This window comes from Phacochoerus africanus, chromosome 4 (genome assembly GCF_016906955.1).
Source record: "Phacochoerus africanus isolate WHEZ1 chromosome 4, ROS_Pafr_v1, whole genome shotgun sequence".
NCBI classification, from domain to species: domain Eukaryota; kingdom Metazoa; phylum Chordata; class Mammalia; order Artiodactyla; family Suidae; genus Phacochoerus; species Phacochoerus africanus.
In genome coordinates, this window is record NC_062547.1 from 117,443,837 (window position 1) to 117,465,014 (window position 21,178).

At 41.5% G+C, this 21,178-nt stretch overlaps 1 protein-coding gene across 3 annotated transcripts in view; it reads left to right on the forward strand.

Annotated features, from left to right (window-relative positions):
* EPB41L4A (erythrocyte membrane protein band 4.1 like 4A) overlaps nt 1-21,178 on the forward strand; it is a 264,522-nt gene that overhangs the window by 187,497 nt on the left and 55,847 nt on the right. For all 3 annotated transcript variants that reach the window (XM_047778430.1, XM_047778432.1, XM_047778431.1), the window contains one exon: nt 2,708-2,829. In XM_047778430.1, the coding sequence (XP_047634386.1) occupies nt 2,708-2,829 (122 nt within the window). The remainder of the gene's footprint in view (nt 1-2,707; nt 2,830-21,178) is intronic.

Consider the following 21,178-nt stretch of genomic DNA (forward strand, 5'->3'; position numbering starts at 1 on the left):
ATGCCGCGAGTGTGGCACTAAAAAGACAAAAGACAAAAAAATAATAATCATCTCCTGCAGACTACATAGTTCTAGCAGAGCTGTGTTTTAAACTGGGCTTGTAGCTTCAGACCAGATGGTTTGTGCTCCGTCTCTTCTCACAGGCCCCCAATCTGTGCCACAATGACCAAGCTGGAGGGCGAAAGGCTTGTTCTAGTCCTGGGTCCCGCAGCCCATGCCAGATCAGTTTATGTTCCTGGGTATTAGTTTTATTAAGCCTGTGATATGATTTTCTCATTTCTCCTTTATTTCTGCAAGAGAAACCGTGAGGAAAACTTGAATAATAAAGTAAAATCTTATTATAAAATACCTCAGTGCTCCACATATTGGGTTATAGTTTTAGGGCAAATGTTTTTTCCTCTATGGAATAAAGTGCAAACTACCCAAGTCTTCAAGTATGTCTGTTTGAAGTAGATCTTATCTTCATATTCCAAACCATGTAGAATAATGGAATTTTGCTCTCTATGGAGTTTTCTTGGTTTTTCAGGGAAGAGATGTTGCTATTTGTGTTGCCTTATACACTACCTTTAAAAGAAGTAATTAAATTTCAAGGAAAGAAAACACGTCACGGTTTGCCTCCGCTCCTGCTGGCCTCCGTGAACTGTTGAACGTGGGTACATACACTCATGGACGGAGCCTGTCATTTTAATTCCCATGGTATCTCCTATCAAGTCATATCCCCAATTAGCCTGATGAGAAACTGCTTTTTATGAGTGTTTCAGGCCTTTTTTTTTTTTTTTGCTTTTTAGATCTGCACTTGCGACATATGGAGGTTCCTAGGCTTAGGGGTTGAATTGGAGCTAAAACTGATGGTCTACACCACAGCCACAGCAATGCAGTATCCGAGCTGTGTGTGTGACCTACACCATAGCTCACAGCAACGCCAGATCCTTAAGTCACTGAGCGAGGCCAGGGATCAAACCCACAACCTCATGATTCCTAGTTGAATTTCTTTCCACTGTGCCACAATGAGAACGCCCCTCTTTTTATTTCTAATAAAAGTAGACGGGGCGGTGATGAGGGGAATCTTTCACAGAAGCATCTAGGAGCTGAATTTGGCTTTGTAAATTTTGTTTAATCTTTTGGGGAGAGATACACCAGTATTTATCTTGTAAATGTAGGATGAATAGGATTTGGGGCCGTTAAAAGAATAGAATCAGAATGGACACTTAGAAGTGCCTTTCCTTGTACCTAAATTATGTTTTCCTACAGGAAAGTGAAAGCCAGAGTTGTTCATTGGCTCCAATTCAGCAGCTATGGAATAAACTTTTAGTAGGATGAATGTCGACTCAAATTCAAATTAAATTACACAATTCCTTGAGAAGGCTAGTTTTCCCCAGGGAAAGGCTCTTTAGAGAAGTGGTACCATGCATGAGGCTTTAGGCCTGCTTTAAATCTTTCCAGGCACTTCCTGGAACAGGGGAGGTGGGTAAAGTCAACAGTTGATTGTGTCACGGGTTTCAGAGAAAAATCACACCCAGTGGAGCAGTGGAGAAGGCTCTGTAATTGGCCTTGTAAATATGGCAGTGACATGTTGATTCCTGTAGAATCATTGCCTTTTGGAGTTTTAGTCCTACACAGTTTCTTTACTATTTAGTTGTAGAGCTGGAAGACCATTAGCATCCTCTGTTTCTAGCCTGTCAGTCTCCTTAAATCCAAACCTAACTCCTCCTTTAATCCTTTCTTTCTTGGTTCTCCCTCTGAAAGATCTTCCTTTGCTGCCTGAGGAAAAAAAAAGTATAGGAGTTCCCATTGTGGCTTATCAGAAATGAATCTGGCTATTGTCCATGAGGGCACAGGTTCAATCCCTGGCCTTGCTCAGTGGCTTAAGGATCTGGTGTTGCCGTGAGCTATGGTATAGGTCGCAGACGTGGCTCGGATCCCATGTTGCTGTGACTGTAGTGTAGGCCAGTGGCTACAGCTCCTATTTGACCCCTAGCCTGGGAACTCCCATATGCCGCAGGTACGTCTCTAAAAAGACAAAAAATTTAAAAAAAAAAAAAGGAAGAAGAAAAAGAAAAGCAAAAAAGTGCACTGTGAGGGCTGAGTGCAGTTTTATTTGGGGCTTACTGAGGACGTTAGGCCAGGCGGCAGACAACCTCTCACATAGCTCTCAGGAAGTGCTCTGAAGGGAACACTTGTGCTGTCAAGCATGCCTCTGGGTAGATGGTCACTGCTTGTCAGGAGAAAGTTACTGCTAGTCATGAGGAGCAGATGACTCCATTAATGATTTTAGTGCTTTTCTAGTTAGGAGAAGATGCAAGAAATTGGGCTTACAAAATTTTCTCCCGAAAATATCTATCTGAAGGCCTGGACTGCCGCTTTTTCCCAGAGCACATTCCTGATCTCTGCCCTGAACTCCTTTCAGGGTGTGTTAAAGGTCAGCAACTGTAATGGTTTGTGACATCATTCTCGTAGAACCAGAGGGCAAGTGACATTCTTCAGCTGGCACTTCTATCTCCCCTAAATCTTTCCTGCCAGAGTCTCTTACTTCCTTGGTGAACATTGCAGTGAGAATCAGTTGAACGCCTGCATATACTTAGAGCCTGCATGAGTCTGTGTTTTTCCTTCTCTCTGTACATTACAGATGTATGTATTCTTCATGAGCTGTTTGATTTTGTGGTGGTGTGCTTTTTACCAGTGTTACTCAAAATGTTGTATTTTTAAGTGGCAGGACAGCATTGCAGATGAGTCGAGATCTTTCTATTCAGCTTCCCCGGCCAGATCAGAATGTGGCAAGAAGTCGAAGCAAGACTTATCCTAAGAGAATAGCACAAACACAGCCAGCTGGTAAGTCATGAAGCCCCTAACTCATCACTGTAACCTTGTGTTTCCTTTTAGGCTGTTGGTGTGACATATACTTAAGTGGTGACTGGAGCCCTGTAGCTTTTTAATTGTTAATATTGGACTTTTTAATTTGACCCAGAAAATGTCCAAGCAATAAAAATAAATGGAATTTCCGCTGTGGAGCAGTGGGTTATGAATAGGACTGCAGCGGCTCAGGTCACTGTGGAGGCACAAGTTTAATCCCTGGCTCAACGCAGTGGGTTAAAGGATCCAGCATTACCATAGTTGCAGTGTAGGTCACAGCTATGGCTTGGATTCAGTCCCTGGTCTGGTAACTTCCATACGCTACAGGTGTGCCCATAAAATTAAAAAAAAAAAATTACTAATAAGTGGGTAAATAATCAACTTGAATCACTATAACCTGCTTACTGACTGTACCTAATGACTCTTTTTTGGAAAGATTAATTAAAATCTCAACTGTGTAATTTTTTTTTTTTGATCTTTTTAGGCCCACACCCTCAGCATATAGAAGTTCCCAGGCTAGGGGTCAAATCGGAGCTGTAGCTGCTGGCCACAGCCACAGCCACAGCAATGCCAGATCCGAGCCGAGTCTGCAATCTACACCATAGCTCATGGCAACGCCGGATCCTTAACCCACTGAGCAAGGCCAAGGATCAAACCTGCATCTCCATGGATGATAGTCAGATTCATTTCCTCTGAGCCACCAAGGGAACTCCTCTGAGTAATTTCTTAGTTTGGTGTATTTGAGACTGAAACTAAAACAAAGTCTTAGCAAAAGTCTTTTTTTTTTTTTTTTTTTTTTTTAATAATAAGCATGGGGGAGGGGAGAGGACCTGACACATCAGGTCTTGTATCTCAGTCTCCAAGACTTTAGCAAAAGTCTGGTTTTTTTTTTTTTTTGCTTTTCTAGGGCTGCACTCGCAGCATATGGAGATTCCCAGGCTAGGGGTCTAATCAGAGCTACAGCTGCCGGCCTATGCCAGGGCCACAGCAATGCAGGATCCGAGCCGCGTCTGTGACCTACACCACAGCTCACGGCAATGCTGGATCCTTAACCCACTGAGTGGGGCCAGGGTCGGAACCCTCAATCTCATCGTTTCTAGTTGGATTCGTTAACCACTGAGCCACGACGGGAACTCCTAGCAAAAGTCTAAAAGAACCCTGTTGACATAACAATCTGTTGGTCTTTCTTTTGTTGTGAATTATAATATATGCATAAAATATACATATGTGTATACTTCTACACATACATGTGTATATGCATGTATATATGTGCATGTGTGTTCACATGTGTGCACAAGTATGCACACACTTTTAACATATGCAGACCCAGAAGTCCCTGTTTGTCTGGTAACATCTTCACCATCTCCTTTCTCCCCAACCAATGGAAACTCGTGTCTGACGTTGTGATAATTATTTCTTGACATTTCCCTGTGCTATTACTACTTATGTAGCCTTCTCTGAACAAAGTGGTTTGTTTGCTTATCTTTAAAACATTATGTAGATGAATCAAAGTGTGTTTTCTTTTTAGTCTTGCTTCTATCAGTGTTATATGTGGCGTATACTAAAGCACGTTTGTTTAGCTTGCAGTGAGGTTTCTATAGTATGACGGTTTCTTTATCTATTCTTCTTTATGCATTCTTTATCCGTGATGGACTCTTGTTTTTAATGCACACCACTTCTTTAATAAAAGCACCTAACAATCAGTTTTACTCCATGTTCAGTGTTCAGAGCTCACAGAATTGAACTATAAAGTGGTAGTTCTCACTTTGGTTTGTGGCTTGTTATAGATCTCCCTTAATATTCTCAGCAGGCTTTTTACATGTATTATTCCCCTTGAGCCTCATAGTAATCCTGTGAGATAGGGCAAGGCGAAAACTAGGTGCCTGTTTTACAGAGGAGGAAGCCGTGGTCTCAGTAGCTAGATAGGGACGGGGCTGGCATGAGAGCCCAAATCTCCTGGGTCTTTTTGCCATATTGTATGAAGCAAATGGAGTTTTTAATAACCATAATTAACATCCGAACATTGCAAGACAATTGGCAAAGCATCATGACAGCTCTTGCTTTGTTTAATCCTTATGCCAAGCCTGTGAGGAAAGTGTTTGCTTCACTGTTGCTGGCTGTGAAAATGTCACCTGACTTACAATTTCTAAAGTGAAATGAAATCTGATTGTGGGTCCCCTCCTCTTTCTGGGCTGGGAGGAAATTAAATTCTTTCTGATGGTTCTACAGTGGCAAAAATAAGACAGGATTTAATTTTGCAATAGATTACCTTGCCACATAGGTAATATCATTATCCTCATTTAGCTGATGCAGAAACTAACATTATAAAGGTAATTGGGCCAACATTATACAAAAAGTAGGTGGCTTAGGACAGAAGTTCCAGCCTTAGTATTTAGTATCTATATCTTAATATATTGTAATTATCTTTGTATATGATCAGTCTTAAATCCCATTTGGATCAAGTGCAGTGTGGTATAATTGATAAGCAAACCTCCAAATCCTATGCTATTTCTGAAACACCATGCCTCATGAAATTGTTCTGAGACCAACTGAGACTATCACAAGCATTCTTTGCTTCATATCAATGTTTCACTCCCCTTGAGATGCTGTAATCGTACGTGCTTTTTACACAAACCTGCTTGTGTTGCTCCTTTTCCTCTCCTCTTCTAAAAACATCTGCCCCTGTAACACTGTGTCTGTCTGCCTGTCTTTCCGTGCAAGCCAAATTCCAGAAACTGATTAATTTAGGGACAAGGGGCTTTGTTTTTGTTTTTCTCATGGCTTATGTAGATCCAGCCAAATGCAGTTTTCTTAGAGTAACAGGAAACGGTATTGAGCCCTTGAGTCCACCTCCTAGTGTGGAATTAAAATACACTCCTTTTCAGCTCGGGGCTGAGAGTGTGGCTTATGTACAACCCAGACTGCTCTGAACATTAGCCTGAGGATCTTTTAAAAATGCAGCATGTTATTTTTTTTTATTATAAAAGCACATGCTTGCTTTAGAAAATTTAGGAGTTTCAGAATCTTCCTCCCCCAAAGAAAAAAAATCTTTAATATTCAATTCTCTTCTCCTAGTGCTAACACTGTTTTATCTAGCCTTCTGTTCCTTTGTATATCTTTTCTGCAAAAGTGATATAGCAGTATTTTACAACCCACTTTCAAATAAATTTTGAATCATGCGTATGTTCTAATAGATTGTAAGTGTTCTTTTACAGCACCATTTTAATGTCCACGTAATCTTCTGCTGTACAGATGCATAGACATAAGTTATTCAACTAGTCTTTAGTTTTGGGATATTTAAGCTCTCTCAAAATTTGAGGAATATAAATTTAACTAAAATGAATAGCCTTGCAGTGATATCTCTAGGTATTCATGTTAATTTATTACATGTATTTTAAACATTGGTGTTTTTTCATCATTTTTATTCTAAAAAGGAGATCAGGAGTTCCCGTCGTGGCGCAGTGGTTAACGAATCCGACTGGGAACCATGAGGTTGCAGGTTCTATCCCTGCTCTTGCTCAGTGGGTTAACGATCTGGCATTGCTGTGAACTGTGGTGTAGGTTGCAGACACGGCTTGGATCCCGAGTTGCTGTGGCTGTGGCGTAGGCCAGTGGCCACAGCTCCAATTAGACCCCTAGCCTGGGAATCTCCATATGCCGCGAAGGCAGCCTTCGAAAAGGCAAAAAAAAAAAAAGATCATACAATGCCATGTTTAAAAACTAAGACTTTGGCTGTGTGTTCATTTCACTTTGATTGTGAATCACTTTTGGAGCCTGTGTCCCACAAGACTATGATGTGTTCTGAGTACCAGAGATGACCTTGCCCTTGACAGTGTGGTTTTCCTGGTTGCGGAAGAACCATGGAGCTGATGCCAGTGAGGCAGACTTACTTAGAGTTGCTGTCATGCATATGTGAAGAATGTTGGGGGGGAGGCAGGGATAATATTCTGTTTTATTCCCTGTAATTCACATGTACTCTGCTTTGAGCCTCAGTTGAGCCCACCTGGTAGAGACCATGTCTCTAAGGATATGGTGGGGTTCTGACTTGGAGCAGAACATGTGAAGAGGGTGCTCTTGTCTTCACCTCCATCAGTCATTCTGTACCCTGTGTCCCACCCACCGGGTCCCATGAAGAGGGCAGTTTTGTGTGAAGCTGGACTACTGTGTGATGGGAAGGAGGGGTCCTGTGAGCCAGGGAGCATCCTGTGCTTAGGGTCAAGCCTGCCCCTTTAAGGCTCTGCTGCAGAGGGGCTTGGAGGGGAGGATGCTGTGAGGGAGTGGCCTGAGGGTCACTAGGTTACCGTAGCCCCCAAGCCTGCATCTCCTTCCCCATTCCTTTCCCTCCACTGAGGGCAGCTCCTCCAGCCCTGCCACTTCTCATTCCCACACTCCCAGCTTGAGGGCAGCCCCCTCCCTCAAAAGCTCTCAGTTGCTGAGATATGCTCATGGGTGGCTGGGCAGGAAAGGAATAATAGCTCAAAACACTAGTTTTGTTTTGTTTTGTTTAACAAATCAAAGAGAAACAAAAGTTTTACCTTACAAAATATTCCTGCCACAGTTACTTAAATTTTTATTGGAAAAAAATTGATAATTAAAATGGTAGAAAGCTGATTTTAAAACGTACAAAAAGTTGATTTTATTAGTTTGTACTGTGTTTGGCAAAAATGGAGTTGCGGTTGAAAAAGAAGATTGATTTTTTTTCCTTTAAACTCTAATAAGACCAGCTATTAATTTTCATAAATTGAATTCCGATATTCTCTCTAAAATAACTTTAGAACCAAAGTTCTATGAGTTACTGGCATAAACTCTCACCTCTAATTTAAAACATTTATAGATAATGAAAAAACAAGTTGTGACAGAGACTTTTGCCTTTTGTTCATTTATATTGTCAATTTATACTGCATGACTTGTCCATTTAGAAGACATTCTTTTATTTCTTCTGGAGTTAAAGTAATTCAACTCCAGTCAAACTTGACGACTACTCCCCTTAACCTGCATCTCAGTCCTTTGCAAATTTAAAAAGCCTGCTTTTTCACTTCTCAGTCAGGAATAATAAATGTCCTGGTAGCTCAAAAGCCATTGTGTTTAGAATCCACCAAGATTAGGTCTTGGCACCTCTATGAGGAAGTGCATTCCAAGAGCCCTGCACCCAGCCTGCTTGCTGCCCCACCCAGAGAAGTTCAGCGCCAGGGCAGGCAGCCAGCGAATTCCTGCAAAGCTAAGCGGGCAGAGGAGCCTATGGGTAAAGCAGGAGGCAGGATGGCAGGAAGGAAAAGTGCATATTCCTACAGCCCTTTCTCTGACAAGCTCTTGGCAACTCACTATGTGGGTTCCTGTCAGAAGGGGGTTTCTGCTGTGTGAAGGGCATTAAAGAGAATGTTTGGCTACAATCCAGTTAGCTGTCAGAAAAGTAATGGATGGAGCCATTTATAGTAGATAAATGATGCTGTGATCGTCTGATGCAGCATTTTGAGTATTTAAGGATATTGTATTGATGAACAGAAAAATAAGTAGTTGCAGTGCAGTCTCAGACAACTGAACAGCCAGTTTGGGTGACCTTGGGGCATTTCCTCTCTGCATCTGTGGAAGATACTGCAGACACAGTGCCCAAGGGGTCCTGAAAATGACTTGTGCCTAGTCTGGAAGCAGACAGCTACTGCTCAGACCAAGCTACTTTTTCTGTGTAGGAAAGAGGATCCAGTGTTGTCAAATCTTCAGCTGTTTTAAGGGAAGCACCCATTTGGGTATTTATAGAAACTTTCCAGAATTTTAAATATTGGCAATTGATTTCATTTTGAAGAAAGTTTTTGTGTGCTAAATTGAACACGCCTAAGGACCTGGTGTGGCTTGAAGGCTGCCTCTTCAGGAGCCTCTGATTGACACATCTCGTATTAATGGCCCATCCGCCTGCCCTGGGGTCCCTGTGGGTTTCCGCAGCAGCCCCTGTTGGGTCCCTAAATCAGGTTCTACACTCTGTGACTCCCAGCAGGAGCACTTTGTAGTTGGTAGATGGTTTGACCACCTCTAGGAGGTGATGGTGCCACACAATGCTGAATCCCCTCACAAAAGACGCACATGTGGGTAGCTGACCAGCATTCATTGGTGACCTGAGCTGGGTGTAGCCCGGAGCAGGAGAGAGGGGCAGATGTTTTGATATAGTGAAGTACAGTTTCATTTGATGTCCTATAAAGCTCTGGGCTGCTGAGAAACAGTATTGTCACGAAAGTAATAATCATTTATTGAGCACTTGCTCCATTTAGCCCATTGTGTCAGATGTGAGGCCCGCAGAAGCCTGGCTTGCTTTGGAGCGATTAAAAATATTAAAAAAATTTTTTTTTAGGGCAGATGCAAGGCAAGCTATGTGAGTAGAGACTGGCCTCTTGGACTGAGCTGTATCTGATAAGTCTGGGTTCAGCCTCAGTCATCTGGGCACTAACTATGCAATGTTAGGAGGTCCATTAACCAGCAAGACCATCAATTTCTTGGTCTGTCCAGTGGGGGGATTACCTCCTGGCTCATGGGTTGTCGTCATGGAGATGGTGTCTGAACTGGGCAGAGTGTGGTGTTGAGCATATGGAGCGCTTGGCACACTTGAGTTTCTTTCTTTTAAAGCAAAAGGAAGTATTTCTATACATAGTGTGGGCCTGTGCATTCACCTATCAGTCTTTGAATTATATTTACCTTAGAGCATCAGCTTCACATGCAAAGGATAATGTGATTATATGGAGGAGGAATCACCTTTTGAGGGTGAAGGGTGGAGAGAGAGTCATTCAAGTGCAGTGAGTGGGCTTCAGAAGGAAGTGGGTTACCCCTGATTTATTCTAGAAGATTAGGTGTAAGAAGGATAAGAGGGAAGTAGGCAAGTCAAAGTGCTCCCCTGTGCATAGGCTTCTTCTTCCCTGTCTGTCCAAAGATCCCTGGGACCCACGGGCAGCTGTTGGCAGGTAGTATTAGAAGCCCAGAGCTGGGGCTTGACTGACTTACTGTATTCCTGCTTCTCAGAATAATCATTTTTCTCTTCCGATTTTTACCCCCTATCCCGTGCTCACCAATCTGCAGGCTCTACAGTCCCACTGGGATATTCTATGGCTATAAACTAGGAACAACCAACTTCTCATGAGATTGTGTGCTGTTTTTTTTTTCCCTCCCTTTAGCTGCACCTGCAGCATGTAGAAGTTCCTGAGCCAGGGATCGAACCTATGCCATATCAATGACCTGAGCCACAACCCACTGAGCCACCAGGGAACTCTGAGATTATATGCTGGTTTTAAAGTTCATACAGTTAATCATTTCATCTTCTGTGTAAGGTGGTTTTCCCTATTTGAAGTAGTGAGGTACGAGGCCTACCCAGGGTAGCATTTTTCATGTTAAGCAGACAATGGAAACAAAAGACAAAAGGGCAAAGCTGAAAGGATTTGGAAAAGGAAGCAGAATTGCTCAATGGGGAGTAAACAGAAGCGGAGGCTATGGATCCATGATTTTAAAAGTAGTAGAACAATACAAGACAGATCATACAAATTCAAATGTTAGGAATTTCTACTCTGTTGTAGCAGATACACAAGGCAAGGAGCATAAGACACATTCCTATGCGTACATTTCTGAGACTAACGCGCTACCTACTGTGCTACCTACTGTGCTGAGGCACCTTCCTATGTGTACATTTAAATGCAGACCATAGGAGTTCCCGTCGCTCAGTGGTTAACGAATCCAACTAGGAACCATGAGGTTGGGGGTTCGATCCTGGCCTCGCTCAGTGGGTTAAGGATCCTGCGTTGCCATGAGCTGTGGTGTAGGTAACAGATGCGGCTCAGATCTAGCATTGCTGTGGCTCTGGTGTAAGCCGGGGGCTACAGCTCCGATTAGACCCCTACCCTGGGAACATCCATATGCCGCCGGTACGGCCCTAGGGGGAAAAAAAAATGCAAACTATAAAGTGTAGGAGATTGCACTGTAGATCAAGTCAGAGCATGTTCTGTTTCAGAGGAGGAAGACCCAGGGTCAGACCTACAGTCCTTGGATCAGGTTAAATAGAGGGCATCTTGCATTGTTGGCAAGGAAACTGAGGCTGGAAGTGGTGAAATGACTTGCAAGGGTAGCAAGTTCTGGAACCTGGAGGGTAGGTATCTGGATGAGAATCACTAGGCACTGTGAGGCATGTTTGAAAAAAGACAGTGATATCATAGCTTCCACACCTGTGGGGCCCTTGATAGTGTTGTGACACCTTTGCATGTTTCTCCTCTGTAGGTCAGCTGAAGGCAGGAAAGGAAGAAATTAGTAAAAATTCTCATACAAGGGAATTAGAATAAGGCATTCTGAGCAAGAGTCGTTAAGTGGGGAGTTCTCTGCTGGCTCAGCAGGTTAAGGATTAAGGATATGGCTCTGTTGAGGCTCTGATCACTGCAGAAGCTCAGGTTCAGTCCCCGGCCTGGACACCTGCATGCAGTGGGTGCAGCCAAAAAAAAAAGTTGTAAAGTGGTTAGTTTCAGAGATGATTTCTAGAAAATTTAAGAGATTGTTAACTTTGTTTTATAGAGAGAGGACCATGTCTCTCCCCTTTTGTTTTTTTGGGGTTTTTTTTTGTTTTTGTTTTTTTTTGGTATTTTTAAGGCCACGTCCTTGGCATATGGAGGTTCCCAGGCGAGGGGTTGAATTGGAGCTGTAGCCACTAGCCTACACCACAGCCACAGCCACGTGAGATCCGAGCCACGTCTGTAACCTACACCACAGCTCACGGCAACACCAGATCCTTAACACACCGAATGAGGCCAGGGATCAAACCTGCATCCTCATGAATGTTAGATTCATTTCCATTAATCCACGACGGGAACTCCAGACTCTCCCCTTATAAAATGATAAGTCAGAATCAGGTGATCTACTGAGATGTGGTCCAAACCTGTGATCCCACTTTCTCTTTACTGTAGGAACTCCTGATTTGAGTAAACTTGAATTTCTGGTCTAACTTGGTTGTAAGTCATAACATGTTATTCAATATTGTGAGCTTTTATTTCATTATCCATAAAAGAAGCAATTGGTTGCATGAACTTTAAAGATCCCTCTTCCTAAAGTTCTCTTTTCTCTCTGGCTTACCTGTCAGAGTTGAAAACACCACATATGAAAAACAATTTTGAAAGCTTTTTTTTTTTGGTCTTTTGTCTTTTTAGGGCCGCACCCATGGCCTATGGAGGTTCCCAGGCTAGATGTCTAATTGGAGCTGTTGCCGCCAGCCTACACCAGAGCCACAGCAATGCCAGATCCGAGCCTCATCTGTGACCTACACCATAGCTCATGGCAATGCTGGATCCATAACCCACTGAGCAAGGCCAGGGATCAAACCCGCAACCTCATGGTTCCTAGTTGAATTCGTGTCCACTGTGCCACAACAGGAACTCCTGGAAAGCTTTTTTATTTCATTAAAAATTTTTTTTCTTTGCTTTTTAGGGCCACAGGTATGGCATATAGAAGTTCCCAGGCTAGGTGTCAAATCGGAGCTACAGCTGCTGGGCCTACATCACAGCCACAGCAACGCAGGCTTCAAGCCACATTTGTCATCTACACCATGGCTCATGGCAACCCTGGATACTTAACCCACTGAGGGAGGCCAGTGGTTACTAATGGTTACTAGTTGGGTTTGATACTCCTAAACCACAACGGGAACTCCAGCTTTTTTTTTTTTTTTTTAATCATCACTTCACGAGTTGCATAGACTTGTGAAAAATACCTTCCCAGATTACAAAATACATGTTTATCTTTGGAAATATACATTTTTTTTTTATACTTTGGTATGCAAAAGTAAAACTGTGTGTGTGTGTGTTTGAATTCTTTTTTGGCCACCCATAAACATATGGAAGTTCCTGGGCCAGGGATCAAATCAGAGCTGGAGTTTCGACCTATGCCACAACTGTGGCAACACGGAATCTTCAACCCCCCGTGCCAGGCCTGGGATCGAACCCGAGTCACTGTTGTAGAGACAACATCGATCCCCTTATGCCGCAGCTTGAACTCCCATAGCTGTTTCTTTAAAACTTAAGTTCAGGTCAAACTCTTACTGACAGATTGAGGGAATTTGCAACAACCTTTGTATCTGTACAGTTTTTCAAATTAGTCTTTTAGTTCATATTGACCTGCTACATCTGCTTTTAGCAGAAATTCTTGAAAATAGTATTTTTACAGAGGAGCAGAAAGTCAGGCTGATTTTACATCGTCGTCTTTTAAAGAAAATGTTTTTCTTTGGGACCTTTTACCTAGCAAAGGGAAATGGCAGTAACCTTGTTAATTGCAAGAAGCATTAGGTAGGTCACAGAGTCAGGTGTACGTTTGTTTAAAGTCATCTGTCTTCCTTTGTTGACACCCTTTTCTCTTCTGGATTGAAGCTGATGTTTATTTTCATTCTGTAAAAAAATGTGTTAATATGTGGCAGCCTGGTGAGATTTTCTCTAAAAAGTTAATGTTTTCACTCTTTCTGGGAGTGTTTAGCATTCCATGCATAGCTACCAAAATTAAAAAAGCAAGCAAGGCCAAAGGCATATTATAGATTCAAGTTAAATATCCTAGCTTTAGAGAGTTACCATAAATGACAGCTTTCCCCCCTTTCCTTTTTTATTCAACAGGAATTTATTGAGGACCTCTTTGGTGTAAGACCTGTGATATTGTGATTTATAATAAATCAACATTTGGCCTTCCTCTGCGTTTCTGACACAGAGCTCCTAAAATACTTGAAGTTTCTGAAGTGATAAAAGTTGTGAATGGAGCAGCTTTTGTTATTCATAACAAGCCCCTTTTAACTACACCTAAATTTATGTTAATAAGGTGACTTCTAGAAAGCACCAAATGAGCTGTGGGGGTGGGGGTGGGGCTAGTTGCTAAGGGAACTAACCTCGAGTAGAGGGTTGGACACAACAGTCCCACCCTGATTTCTGGGGAGGGGAGAGGCACCGGAGGTTGAATCAGTCACCAGTGATCAATTGATCAGTCATTAATCATGCTCATGAAATGAAGCTTCCATAAAACCCCAGAAAGGACGGGGTCCAAGGGGTTGCTGAACACGGGGATCTAGATGGAGAAAGAGTGGCATGTCAGAGCCTTGCAGGTATGTGCCCCTTTCTTTGTACCGTGCCTCGTGCATCTCTTCATGGTTGTTCCAGAATTATATCCTTTTATATATAATAAACAGGCAATTTGTAAGTAACTGTCTGAGTTCTGCTAGCTGCTTCAGCAAACTAATTGAACCTAAGGAGGTGTCATGGGAACCTCTGCTCTATATAGCCTGTTGGTCAGAAGCACAGGTGGCAGCCTGAACTTGTAGCAGATATCTAAACTAGGGGCAGTCTTGTGGGGCAGAGCTCTTAACATGTGGGGTCCAACACTATCTCTAGGTAGGTAGTCAAAATAGAGTTAAATTGTAGGATACACAGTCAGTGTCTGGTGAGAACTGAAGAGTTGCTTGACGGTGTTAGAAAAAACACCCAGTGCGGACCCTATTCCATGGAACTTAGGAAATGAAAAAACTTGGCCCCTGGTCTAGAGGAACTTTATTATATAAAAGGGATACAGTGGTTATTTTGCGTTTACTAAATGCCAATCACTGTGCTGAGCACTTTCTAGAAATTACTTAATGTAATCTGTGTATCTACCATATAATAAGCAGTAGGTAGTATCACCATTTTACAGATGAGAAAACTGAGACCCACAGGAATTTACTAACTTGTCTAAGACAGCACAGTGTGTAAATTGGCAGAGCTGAGAGGCACATTCAGGTTTGTATGACTGGTATGCTAAACCATTTTGTAGGACTGGAGAGGTAGAAGATGGACTGAAATGTGGGCAGCATGTGTCAGGTGTCATGGAGCCGAGCCCTGAATGAGTTGTAAGCATGTGGAAGGATGGTTTGTTGTGGCTAAAAGTAATCCATGATGCTGTTGTGAAGGAAGTGGATTTTGAAGGACTGGTGGATTAGAATGAAAGGTTTGCAACTGGGTATGCATCCCCTGGAGGAGATGCAGGAAGACTTTCTAAGGATGATGTGGGCCCAGGCAGTCTTGATAGTCAGTTTCCAGGTTCTCTTTCCTGGAAGGAGTCTGCCTGTGACATGGACTTACTGGAACTTCTCTTCAGCCTGCCCCTTCCCAGTGAACATTTTCCTATTTTCCAAAAGGAAGGCAGGCCTTTTTTTTCCCCATCCAGAATCTGTTATACTGCTTTGTCCTTAAACGTTCAACCTTCTGGGTTGGTGCTGGGAAAGTAAAATGACGTTAATTGTCCAGTGACACATCCTTGTATATCATTTTCTCATTTTGGCTTCCCTGGGACCCACTTGATATGCCACCTGGTAGAAAAGTCAAAATAATTTTGGATAATCTATCACACTACTTATCAAGTTCCATGTCTACATGGAACACTTACAAGGTCTGTGGGACAGTGGTGATGTGTTTATAACAGAATAATTTATATAAATGTCAGCTTAATGTGTATAGGGCTTCTCAGTACAAAAATCTATCCAAATAAAAATAAGAATAGAATTGTTGCTAAACTGCTTCATTTTAGCACAGAATTGTATTCTCGAATGGGTATAATCCGTGCAATCATTGGGAAAACAAAAGTACCCTGTTCATTCAGTAAGAATTACTTTTTAGTAAAAACTTTTTACATTTAGTAATTATCAACATTACTATAGTATGGTAATAATATACTATTAATAATTATAACTTGGTTCAGAAAAAATTTTTACCATGTAAATCTTTATGGTCATGTGAAGTAAAAGTTGTTTTTCTGTATTTTTTTTTTGTCATAGAAGTAAGATAGAGTGAAGAATAAAAACTTGTAAGCATAAAACATTACTTTGAGATATATTTTTGCAGAGGAGATGGAATCGAATTGCAATTGCAAGGAGAAGAAAAGAGTGCTATGAAATTTCCAACTGCTAAACTCATGTATTTTTTTATTTTGTTTATTTTTTTTATTATTATTTTTCTTTTTAGGGACACACCCACGGCATATGGAAGTTCCCAGGCTAGGGGTTGTATTGGAGATGCAGCCTACACCACAGCCATAGCAATACCAGGTTAGAGCTGCCTTTGTTCCCTACACTGCAACTTACAGCAACACCAGATCCTTTAACCCACTGAGCAAGGCCAGGAATCGAAGCTACATCCTCATGGATGCTAGTCAGATTCTTAACCTCCTGAGCCACAATGGGAACTCCCATGTATTTTTTAAATGAATGACTACGGGTATCAAATTTCTGTGGCATTTTATTATATTGGATATTTAAGAGAGTCATGAAACAGTTACATTTTAAAATGTCAACTGCTACAAATGCCATCCTTGGGTACTATTTAAACTTTTGATGCAAAATGTTAAATATCATCTTGGAAATGTGCACTGAGGTACCTCTTTTTTCAAATTCTTTTACTTGTGTAAAATGTTTAAAGAGCACTGAGTTAAGGCCTCCTAGCTATGAGCTCAAATATAGAAGCAGAAAAAGCCAAAAATTTTTTCAATTTTGCTTTAGTAAAGAAGCATTTTGGAGTTCCCATCATGGTGCAGTGGTCTGGGAACCTCCATATGCCTCAGGAGTTGCCCTAGAAAAGGCAAAAAAATAAATAAAATAAAATAAATAAAAATAGCAAAAAAAAAAAGCATTTTCAAGTGAGCTTTACATACAATTGTATGTATTTTGTGTTTGTATATACTTTATGTACTACTATAGTTACATCAAATAAAAGCTCTAAAGCAGTGGTCTAGTGCACTCCTCTGCAGCAGAACCAACCTTAGGTCAGATGTGAAACTGTCTACCTGCCCTAGACCAAATGAGCGTGGATGTAGACTTGACAAAAAATGGCTAGAGAAGGTTTGCTCTGTGTTGCTCTAAATTGTGTGGCCCTATCGAGGTTGAGAGGAGCACAAGAGCAGTGCCAGGCTAGGTTGTGAGCACTTACTCAGTTCTCTTCCTTTAAACTGTGTCTTCATGTCATAGGAAAAACTTGGATCTAAGAGATTTGTCCCACCTCTTGATTCCAGCCAACCATTCACAGAAAGGTGTTGGCACTGGGGCCGGGAGGGCCAAGAGGAAAACTGGGCGTCCCTCTGCTGTTAGTGCATGTGGCGGCCCCTCCAGCACACACAGGTAAAGACATGTGGCAGCCCCTCCAGCACACACAGGTAAAGAGCACATGTTCTTCAGATAGCAAAGACCTTTTGTTCTACTCTGAGGGCCTAAAGGAATAAATAAGGCCCAGAAGGGCCTCTCTTGGATTTGAACCTGGCATTCTGACCCAGGAGGAAAGATGTTGGTGAGCACCTCTGTGTGTGTGTGCCTCTGTAGCTCCGGCCTTCCTCTCTCATGCTCCCAACTTGACCATTTTGGCCATGAGAGGGATCCAGGAGATTGCTGGCTCAGAAATTGGAAGCACATCAACCAGGGAAGGGATCTTTCATGCATAGACTTATTTTCCTAGCATCTTTCTCATCCACACCCACTCTTTATAATCCACCCTCCAGCTTTATAGCAGAATGCCTTGTTTGATCTTGCAGTTGACATGTAGCAGAATCAGTGTCCTAAAAGTCTGTATGTCTGTGGTAAAGAGGTAGCTGTATTTGAATATCATGCCTGGGACTTTTGAATGCAAGAAACAGAAAAGCAGGGGGTCTGGCTGCCTCTTGAGAATGAATGGGCCAATGCCAGGCATTTGAACTTTAGAGAATTAGCCACTGGACGCTGAAACATGTTTATTTCCCAAATTGTATGTTTTGAAATTTAACTTTGTTTTACATAATTTAATGAGTATCTGTTCTATCACATGTAAAATTTCCATGATGATGGGAGGGAAAATACACACACACACACACACACACACACACACACGATTTCCATGGCCATTTGACGGCCTTAACCTTAATTTGTGGTTTTAGAAAAATAGGTTTTATATTGCTAATTTGCTCTACCATCTGCCATTTTTTTTCCCCCCACAGTACCCAGTCTCAGTTTGGTGAAATCAAGGCAAAAGATTTGTACTATCAGTGTGAAAACTACAGTTAAAATGTATTTCCAGTTATTAGCTCATTCTTAATTCATGAATATCACATTTCTTCTCATAAGTCATTTTGGATTAGGTTATATAAAATCACCTCGTCTTTATTGAAACTTAAAACTCTCTTGTGTGTTTGTAATAGTTAAAATCTGTCCTGATTATTAGCGGCAAGCATTAGGTCCAGTTTTAAAAAAAGAGAAAAGAAAATGTGAATGAATGGGATAGAATTGAACCTAAAAGTTTACAAATGTATCACATTCGAGAGTTTTTAAAGCGAAATCATGTATATGGTACAATCTGGCTTTGTCCTTTTCCCTACATGACATATTGTCACTTGCTAAATATATATTTTTCACTTGGTGTCACCTATTCATCTCCATGCCCACTCTGTAAATTCAGAGCGATGGCAACATTTAACTAACATCAAAGATTTAACTAAGGTTGACAGGTGTCAAATTGAGCTCTGAACTTTGTGCAACTCACAATACTATTGAAATGTGGAGTGTTTTTGTAAGTGAATATCCACATGGATTCATCACCATATCTTGCAGTCCTGACATTGCAGGGATGACTTTTAAGAATCCATCCCAGATCAAGTAGCTAAAGAGATCCTGAGAAAGCTCATTCTGTTTCTGATAGCCACTCTTCCCAAACCCAAGTCAAGGGTCCCTGAAGATGAGGGCCGTCAATCATAAGCAAAGCCAAAGCACACAATAGCGTGGCAGTGGGGTGGTGCACACAGGCTGGAATCATTTACATATAGAATGTTAAAAAATGGACACACAAAACCATGGAGCATTGAACACGGGTGTTGCAGTGCTGCCTGACTGGTAGGGAATTGCATGGGCCTGTATTAAGCTATAGTATCTAACAGTCCAGAGACAAAAGTGATCATAGGTCACACAGTAGATTTGGCTTCTTAATAGAATAGAACAGTCTCCTGATAAACATGTTCTTTCAAATGTGACCAGCCTCCTGAAATAAAGCCCTTTTACTTTTTATTGTTTTTAATTATTTATTTTGGCTGTACCTACAGCCTGGGATCAAATCCTTACCACAGTAGTGACAGTGCCAGATCCTTAACCTGCTGAGCCACCAAGGAATTCCATTCCTTTGTCTTTTTAATGTGAACAACATGTGAAGTGAATTGGATGTTTCAAATTCTAAAAGGTCTTGCTAGAATTAATATTTCTATAGCTGGAGTTCTTGTGGTTCAACTAGTTAAGGAACCAGCGTTCTCACTGCTGTGGCTCTGGTTACAGCTGTGGCGTGAGTTCACTCCCTGGCCAGGAACTTTTATATGCCTCAGGCACGGCCAAAAATTTTTTATCTAAAATAAAATACAGGAGTTCCCATCGTGATGCAGTGGAAACGAATCCGACTAGGAACCATGAGGTTTCGGGTGCGATCCCTGGCCTTGCTCAGTGGGTTGAGGATCCGGTGTTGCCGAGAGCTGTGGTGTAGGCACAGACATGGCTCTCATTTGGTGTTGCTATGCCCTGGCGTAGGCCAGCAGCTGCAGCTGCAATTGGACCCCTATCCTGGGAACCTCCATGTGCTGCACATGTAGCTCTAAAAGGACAAAAGACAAATATATATATATAAAATAAAATAAAATAAAATACAGATTGACTTAGGAGCCTTAATAACCATATGTTAGTAACTGACCTTTGTTGTAAATAATCTGTGGCTATCATTTAAAAGAATAGCATGCTGTGGCAGAAGGCTGCTTTGCAAGTGCTAAGGAGTCGCCCTGCCTTGTAGAATATGGTTATATGTCTTCTTGTCTTGCATTTCCTATGCTACCACATCCATATTTTTTGTCTTAGTTTTGACACTTGTTAAACATAACATCATTATCCTGAATTTTCCCTTCTATTGAAAAAAAAGAGTAGAAACAGAAATATATCTGCTGCAATAATAGGCCTTCACTGAGCTCTTACCATGTGTAAGACACTGGGCTGGCCGTCACTGGGGCCCAGTGATGTGTCCTTCATCTTAGTGAGATCTGGAGACTTTATTCACTTTTATGAATAATTTTAAAAGGTAATGATTTTATCGTGTGCATTTTAAAATATTTTATAATATAAATACATGATAAATTCTAGATATTTTAGATGGAAAACAACTGTTTGGCCTTATGTAAAAGAAAGAGTTGCCCCAAAGGGAGTGATTTGTGTAGTGTAGGAAAATTGCCCTTAACGTTTTATTTCTTGACATGGGTAGTAGTTAAATAGCTGTTCACTTTATAATAATGTGATAAACTGTTAATCAGTGTATGTTATCTTCTTTTCTAATGGTCTGTTATAATTTACAATGAAAAAGGAGTGGTGAAAAATGATATCTCCAGGAGTTCCCATTGTGGCTCAGTGGCTAACGAATCTGACTAGGAACCATGAGGTTGTGGGTTTGATCCCTGGCCTCACTCAGTGTGTTAAGGATCCGGCATTGTGGTGAGCTGTGGTGTAGGTCACAGACGTGGCTCAGATCCTGCATTGCTGTGGCCCTGGCGTAGGCCAGTAGCTACAGCTCCGAGTAGACCCCTAGCCTGGGAATCTCCATATGCCGAGGGTGCGGCCCTAAAAAGACAAAAAAAAAAGAAAGAAAGAAAAATGATTTCTCCGGCCTCAAAATACCCCCTGGAGCAGTGCCTGAAATTCTGTTGTTATCAGTTAATTACTCTAGTTAATATTTGGCTTCTTTTTCTCTTTAAAATGAAACAGTTCTGTGGTCAGTTAATGCATGATGACATGAGCTCTTTAGTGTGGTTGGTTTGTCAGGTCACCTCTTCTCTGTTGTCAAAGAATAGAAGCTAATGTCGGAGGTATGGTTCTGGAAGGTGGTTTGATGAGGGGAGGGAAAGTTGGGGGAAGGAAAGCAGGTAGTGGTTAGTCAGTAAACCTAGGTAATACATGACCATCTCTCTTGTCTTTGTAGGTTTCCACAAGCAGTCTGTCACCTAGCTTTACTTAATTGCTTAGCTTTCTTCTCCATTGGTAGTATGATTAAAAAAAACAGACTCATTTGACGTAATTAGGACAATGGTTAAAATACAGTGTTTTAAAAGTATAGTTATTACTATCAAGTGCACATTTAGTAACATAGAGCTAGTAGGTATTGCCTAATTATGGCTTTTTAAGAACCCTACACTCATGAATAGAAAAGAGCATATAAATTACTAAATGTATTATAAATTACTAAAATTCCTGAAGTATATATTACAGTAAATGTTAGGGTATGAATATTATATGGATACTTCAGAAGTGCTCCCAGGAAGTTAAGACTTATAAATAGCTTTTCTC